Source organism: Callorhinchus milii, unplaced genomic scaffold (assembly GCF_018977255.1).
Source record: "Callorhinchus milii isolate IMCB2004 unplaced genomic scaffold, IMCB_Cmil_1.0 Scaffold5, whole genome shotgun sequence".
In the NCBI taxonomy this organism is placed as follows: domain Eukaryota; kingdom Metazoa; phylum Chordata; class Chondrichthyes; order Chimaeriformes; family Callorhinchidae; genus Callorhinchus; species Callorhinchus milii.
In genome coordinates, this window is record NW_024704746.1 from 27,331,310 (window position 1) to 27,339,117 (window position 7,808).

At 40.9% G+C, this 7,808-nt stretch overlaps 1 protein-coding gene across 1 annotated transcript; it reads right to left on the minus strand.

Moving 5' to 3' along the window:
- Nucleotides 1-1,550: 1,550 nt before the first annotated feature.
- Nucleotides 1,551-4,384, minus strand: LOC103171963 (sulfotransferase 6B1). Its single transcript, XM_007884758.2, has 6 exons — nt 4,165-4,384; nt 3,832-4,040; nt 3,482-3,608; nt 3,169-3,263; nt 2,427-2,613; nt 1,551-1,941 (listed from the first exon to the last, which is right to left on the minus strand). The coding sequence occupies exons 1-6, from the start codon at nt 4,301-4,303 to the stop codon at nt 1,823-1,825; spliced, it is 876 nt and encodes a 291-aa protein (XP_007882949.2). The 5' UTR covers nt 4,304-4,384; the 3' UTR covers nt 1,551-1,822.
- Nucleotides 4,385-7,808: the final 3,424 nt, after the last annotated feature.

Genomic DNA, 7,808 nt, shown 5'->3' on the forward strand with positions numbered 1-7,808 from the left:
AAATATGCCTTTCTGCAGATTATTGAGACATGGTTATGATTTGCAGTATTGAGTAATGGGCTAAGATTGATATGAGTCCAAATAATTAATTTCCTGTGCTGAAGTCACAGCAATGGAATCGTTGAACCGAGTATCCCTCTGTGACTGTCTCTAGTCCTGTTCCTGAGCCAGGAGGATCCCAGTATCCCAGGGCACTCACTGCAGCACAGCCCGGCCCGACTCATCGGCAGGACCTGGAAGGGCTGACCAGTCACTGGGGGCAGGGAATCCTCCCCTCAGCTCCTGGTAACCCCACAGCCAAGAGTATCCTGTAGCTTATTGGTTAGGGCATTAGAGCACTTGCCTCGCAAGTGAGAGGACCTGTGATTGAGTGGTGCTAAGAGGAAGAGCAGTCGGTCAAAGAGGAAGATAAGATCTTGAGGAAAGAGCGAAGGAAGGGCAAATTGAAGGGATTCCGGGAGTTCTGATGAGTGGACGGAGTGACTGGGTTCGTACAGTTTGAGGAAGTCAGAGGTCAGAGATCAGAGGTAAGGTAGGGCAAGATCACGGAGGGATTTAAAGTTTACGTTAAGGCACTGGGAACCTAGTGTTGGAAAGGACACAAGTCTGCAGATTTCCAGATAGTCTGCAGCTTGTGAAGGGAATAGGCGAGCGGAGAATTAGCCTAATCTGGCCAGGAAGTCATAAATTATTACAACATTAGATAGAGTGATTATAATTATTAATAATTATTATTATGCGTACGAGCCATTTCAGAAAAAAGTATAAGATGTAACAAAAGTCAGAAGAACAGGAAACAACACAAGTAGCCTTTCCCACAGGATTCCCGTGTAATTCAAATCACAAGGAGAAAACGATGTAGTTTTAACAGACCAAATGTTAACCTCCTGTTTAGCGAAGTAAACTAGCTCCCTCTGGTGTGGGGAATCCTAAACACGTTACTTCGAAACTATATGTTATTAAGTTTAATCCACTTTGCAGGTTACCGTGTACTTATCGGCATGTGAATCAACGGCAATGTTAATGTTGGTTTGCTGCGGGGTCATTTTCCCTTTTTTTGGCCTGTGAACTTAGTAGCTAATTCTAGCAAGAGGAAATTCCGAACCGTGGAAAACCAGCTCTCCAATTGGGATTATATTTAAGAATCTTTCAAAATGTTGCACAATCTTAAATATTAAGACTGTGATCCTGAAACTAAGAGCAGGAGAATATGTTCAGACTGTTAATTATTAACAGCCATAATAATAATAATAATAATTATAATCCTTACGTTTGATATAGCGCCTTATCACACTATTAAGATGTCCCAAAGCGCTTCATAGAATATATTGTAAAGTGAATTGACTGTGTATTTTGTGAACCGTCTCAACGCTGTGATAAGGCGCCCTGTCAAATGCAAGGATTATTATTTATTAAATAATCCATCTTTATACCATTGTGTGAGTGGGAGTTGCAAAGCCCATAATACACACACAATCATTAGGCCATGAATGGAGATGAAAGTTATCAGAACAAGTCAACAGATAAGTTTCTTTTTTTTAATTATTTTTAATAATAATAATAATAAACAAATGTAATGACAAACGAATGTTCACAGAGATCATTTCAAAATAAAAGCAAATAATTACCTGCTGACCAAAAAATATGTGCTAAAATATCTTGTTATAAATAAAAGCTATTTACACATTTATCAATATAATAATATAAGAGAAAGATTTCTATACATGATTATAAATATAGCCATTACAATATTTTCTCCCTAACTCTGTTGATTTAGTGTCAAGAGATTTTCTTCTTCCGACTTCACTGATGTCCCTCGATGTTAACTCTCATATTCAATAGACTTTGCCAGTTCACTGGAATTCATTCTCTCTCCAAATCGCTCGTCGAACAGTTTATTCTGTCTTGTGCTGAAATGGTTCTTCCAGTCTCCAACAGTACCTAAAGAGAAGAGGCGCATGGATTAGACTGGGAAATATATGTAATTAACACAAACAAGAGTTTAGAGACACATAATGTGATTGTAACTGCTCTGGGTGATGCTAAACTATGTTCAGTGGTTTCCCTTTAAGTGCTGTTATTACTCACAGTGGAAATTGCCCACAAAATGCACAGTCACTACACTTTACAGTATATTCTGTGAAGTGCTTTGAGTCGGAGAATTCCTTCCTCTGACTTTAATTTGCAATTGAATCCCAATCTAAATTAACATGTAAAGTAGGGCCACAGGTGGTGAAAAGGACAAATAGCAACTGAAGGCTGTTCAGGGTTGGAACACACACTGATTACTAACAGTATTCGTGCCGTCCGCATGTTACCTAACGGACCTCTCTGAGCCCTTTGCTGCCGCCACAACATATAGTGATGTCAGTATTATTGTAAATCAAAAGCTAACGACACCTATTGACATCAATTCAGAGACAAACCTTTTCGGAATATCAGCCTCTTGTTGGATGTCAGAGCGCACACAGTGTTATTGGCATCGACCTTTTCCTTCTGCGCCTGTTCCTTCATCTCATTAAAGGACGATTTCCTGGTGATGTCGTCAATTTGCTCAGAAGTCAGGTTGACACCCAGGAAGGTGCTGATCTGCTCAACGCACTCGGTCGGATCCTGATAAAATATTCAGAGAAGAAAAATTCATTAGTATGTGTGAAAGCAACAATGTTCTACAAAATACAGTCACTACACTTTCCAGTAGATCTCATGAAGTAATTTGAGACATTTCAATGATGTGATAAGCTGCTGAATCAACTTATTATTCATACATAATAATACTTTCACCCACAAATATACAGTCAATTCATGTTGCAGTATATTCTGTGAAGCACTTTGAGATGTCGAGACATTCAAAGCGCTATATAAAATGTGAGGATTATTATAAGTTTTCAGTATCTTTCAGAGGGAAACAACTGTTTATGAACAATGAATTTAACCATTGAAATGAGGAAACTCAATGGATATAAATGTCATTTGTAGCTCTCTCTCTGCTCATATTTCAATTCAATCTAAGCATTAAGCGCTCTGGAATGCCACCCTGCGTGAGGGCACTAAATAAATGCAAGTTGTTGCAGCGTGTAATGTGGTTCCATCCGTTATTCTTATCTCCAAGAGAAACACAGAGCAGTTTGTTACAGATCTGGTGGGTAACTTGGTGCAGTATCTCACCTTCTTCATGGTTTCGTAGTACAGAATGAGAACATTGTCATCATTTTTGTGCTCCTCCCAACTGACAATGTGATCGCACCACGAGCCACAAACAACTGCAATAGAAAAGAATAATTGTTGAGCAATTTGTAGATCTAGAAATCTAGATTTTATTTCCAGGAAATTTTTATTTATTCACAAATTGAGAGAATGGGTCAGAATTTTAACATTAAATTTAGTGACAATAACTACTACTACTAATAATGATAGTAACAATAACTACTAATACTACTAATAATAATATTAGCAATCACTAACTGTGACATAATCTCACCTTCTCCTCTAAGGAACATTTCCAAAAAGGTGGTCCATTTGTCAACGGTTGGCAGGTTGGGATTATCTTTGTAGTAGTGATACAAGGAAACAGCAGTGTCTTTAGGGTTTCTGATGATGTAGATCATCTGTGAGAAGAGAGAACACAACATGTTCAGCAAAGATCATACAAACAGCATTAAATATCAGTGCTCAAAGAGCACAATATTAATCAAAGTATTGTTTATGAGTATTGATTATGAGTATTTTGATAAATTTTAAGTCTTTATGAAACATTAACATTGTAATATGTTGCATGAAAACCATTTCTCTAATGTAAGGATTATTGTGATATTTATCAAGTGTCTGTACCTTGCATTTCTTGGTTTTGAGCTGCACTGGCAACATCTTGTAGTTCAGGTGTGTGGGGATCAGTCTCGGGGAAGGAAGATTTCTCAGGTCCTCGTATTTGGAAGGATCTCCAAACTCAATGGGAGAGGTCAGTGTCACTGTTCCACAGCCATTTGCACCTTGTTGAGTGCGGTACAGGTTTTTCAGGATCTCTGCCAACCAGTGAGTCCCTGTGAGGGTTGAAGAGAGAAAGACAATGAGAGTGAGATATTGTCAAACTATTATCAATAGAAACACACCATCTTCCCTATCTCTGGAGATTTGATTTTATATTTAATGTGTAAAACTTCTTACCTGACTTTGGGTAGGACACCAACAGCACATCATCCTCTCTGGCTTCAAAGGAGTCCAAGGTGTGTAAAAGCTCTTTTGATGAGCGTGTAGAAAAGGGAATCCCGTTAAAGGTGTGGACGAGGGCTGACTGGGATGGCATGTTGCAGTCGGATTCTCTCTCAGATCTGAGGCTGTGGAAACGAGAAGAGACTCTGAATGATGAGAGGCTGGAGATCCTCCTGTATATATACATCCTCTCTGTCCTGTCGTAGTTACACCATTGACGCAACCTTCAGTACCGGAAAATGATTTCACAATTGACCAACGCAAATAAGATTGTCGTCACGGAATACTACAACAACATTCTCATTATTGTTTTTCCTCAGCCCAAGATTTACTTTTCTGATATTTTAAGAAATTTCCCAATTTAACAATCCAATCAGGAACTCGTGTCAATTATCATTAATAATAAACATTGCATTTGATATAGAGTCGCATCACATCTTTGAGACATTTCACGGAATATACTGAGAGTATATATTTTTTGTGGGCGAAACACTTTACGTTTTGCACAGCACAGGAATCAAACCCAGGTCCTCTCGCTTGCAAGGCGAGTCCTCAAGCAATTGCTACAGGATCCCACATCTTAATCATTCCCAATAGGTGACAAAGTGTTGTTTGAGGGGTTCTTACACAGAATTGTTTACTGATACTGTGAGAATTCACAAAGCGTGAGAACAGTAGCTGTGTCTGTTTTGCAATACTTTCCGTTGCTTTTTATTATGTAGAAATAGTGACTTGTTATTGGAAATAGATCAGACTTTGGGACAGGGAAGTAAAGTCTGTCTGTCTGGCTTTGGGGCTATTTGGAGGAGAAGTTCCTCCCAAACATTTGTAAAGTTATTGACTGAATTAGGAGTTTAATACAGCAATCCACGGCTTAACAAAATTCTGTAGGACATTTTACCAGCCTTAAAACATGTATATTATTAGGATAAAATCCTTCATTGGGTCCTATTAACAGGTTATCTGTAGATTAGCATCACTTTACCCTATGAATTCTTTTGTTTTAAATGGGTTTAAGACCAGCATTAATTACAGCTGTCACTTTGTTAGACAGGCTGCTATAGAAAGGTCCTAAAGACCGTGTTGGTCAACAGTTGCCTCCTTCAAGGCCCGTCTCAAGACCCTCCTGTTCGACCGCACCATCGGTCACCCTCCTACCCCCACCCTCCTTGCCCTCCACCCACCCCCAATGCCAACTCGCAGCACTGGGTCCAAATCCCTGACTGTCCAGCGCCTTGGGACGTCCTTTATATGTGAAAGATGCTATACAAGTGCAATGTGTTGTGGTACTATAATATTCTTCGCTATTTCCAATTCCCTTCATCTTCAATTCAATTCCCTTAAATAATATTTGTCCTGGAAATGCTTCTGTTATTGGTCTCCTCCATGTCCAGCAATAACTCTTTGGGCCCAATGAGGCTTGTGTAGAGGAAGATCTGATCAGAGCTGATCATCAGCACCCAGAACTGTGTAGTGACTAAGGGCAGTGAATTGATGGTGATAACAGAAATAGTGAAGAATATTATATCACAACAACACATTACTTCCCTATTCCAAAGTCTGATCTATTTCCAATAACAAGTCACTATTTCTACATAATAAAAACCAATGGAAAGTATTGCAAAACAGACACAGCTACTGTTCTCACGCTTTGTGAATTCTCAGAGTATCAGTAAACAATTCTGTGTAAGAACCCCTCAAACAACACTTTGTCACATATTGGGAATGATTAAGATGTGGGATCCTGTAGCAATTGCTTGAGGACTCGCCTTGCAAGCGAGAGGACCTGGGTTTGATTCCTGTGCAGTGCAAAACGTAAAGTGTTTCGCCCACAAAAATATATACTCTCAGTATATTCCGTGAAATGTCTCAAAGATGTGATGCGACTCTATATCAAATGCAATGTTTATTATTAATGATAATTGACACGAGTTCCTGATTGGATTGTTAAATAGGGAAGTTTCTTAAAATATCAGGAAAGTAAATCTTGGGCTGAGGAAAAACAATAATGAGAATGTTGTTGTAGTATTCCGTGACGACAATCTTATTTGCGTTGTCAATTGTGAAGTACTTTCGAACAGGAAACTAAATGTACACACGTTTAACACACTACAGAAATGTAAATTTGTATTGTACCTTCCAAGCACCACGTTCTTGGGTTTTACTTTAAGTTATATTTATCTTAATTTTAAACATGTCAATCGTCTCTTCCCCGGAGAGGAAAGCTCCACCCTGTCCGGTCTCTCTCGGTGGCTGTGTGATGACAGGGAATTGTTTCCTCTCTAAAGCATGTCTTGTTCTTGTGACACATTCTTGTGAAATCCAGTATCTGTTTATCGTACATGAGTAACGTCCACATACAGTCACATAACAAAATATTGGCTGTGACCCAAGAAAGACAGAAAACCATCTAATGAGACGATGTGACATGAATTCTTACATGAAAGTTGACTTTTTTCTTACATGGTGTTGACTGTCAATTCAGTCAATATCTAATTTGCAAAGTAAAGAGACTTTGGGACTGTGAACCCATACAGTCTGAGGCTCCAATGTAATGCTAGGAATCTGCTGCATTGGTGGAGGGGCCGTCCTTCATAGAACCAAAGAATTATAGAATTATACAGCACAGAAGGAGGCCATTCGGCCCATCGTGTCGGTGCTGGGAAACAGCACTAAGTAAATGGAACAAATAACCAGATTTCTGAAATAGTGATTTTTAAAAAAAAATAAGCCCAAAGAATGGCTCCAATGTGCAGATATCAGGGAGAGAGGAGGATTAATTTCCACAGCAGTCTTCAGAAATGACTGGAAATAGTGTTTCATAACTGAATCAGTGTGATAGGTTGCAAATGCCACATTGGTTTAGAATTTTGAAACACGACAACAACAACAACAACAACAACAAGATTCCACTTATAGAGCGCCTTTCACGTCAGGAGGACGTCCCAAGGCACTGCACAGTTGGGTCATGACCCGAGCATGGTCAGGGTGAGGGGAGGGAAGGGAGGGAGCGAGGAGGGGGAAGAGAGTCGAGAGGGGAGCTGAAGGCTGAAGGTCAAAGAGAAAGGCCTTGAGACCGGCCTTGAAGGAGGAGAGGGAGGAGGCAATGCGAAGGCACTGGGGATGGAGTTCCAGAGCCTCGGGGCTGAGAGGCTGAAGGCCCGACCACCGATGGTAGGGCGGTTGGGGCGGGGGACGTGGAGCAGACCGGAGCCAGAGGAACGGAGGGTACGGGCAGGTAGGGAGGGGGAAAGTAGGTTGGAGAGGTAGGAGGGAGCGAGGCCGTGAATGGCCTTGTAGGTGAGTATGAGGATCTTGAATTCGATCCTCTGGGGGATGGGGAGCCAGTGGAGGCGAGCGAGGGTGAGGGTGAGGGTGGGGGTGATGTGGTCGCGGTGTCTGGTGCGGGACAGTACACGAGCTGCAGAGTTCTGAATGACCTGCAGTGTGGAGGGAGGGCCGGGAAGGCCGCGAGGAGAGAGTTCCCATAGTCCAGCCTTGAGGTGACAAAGGCGTGGACCAGAGTTTCAGCCGCGTGAGGGGTGAGGTAGTGCCGTAGTCTGGCGATGTTCCGGACAGGAAAAAGTCAATCAATATTA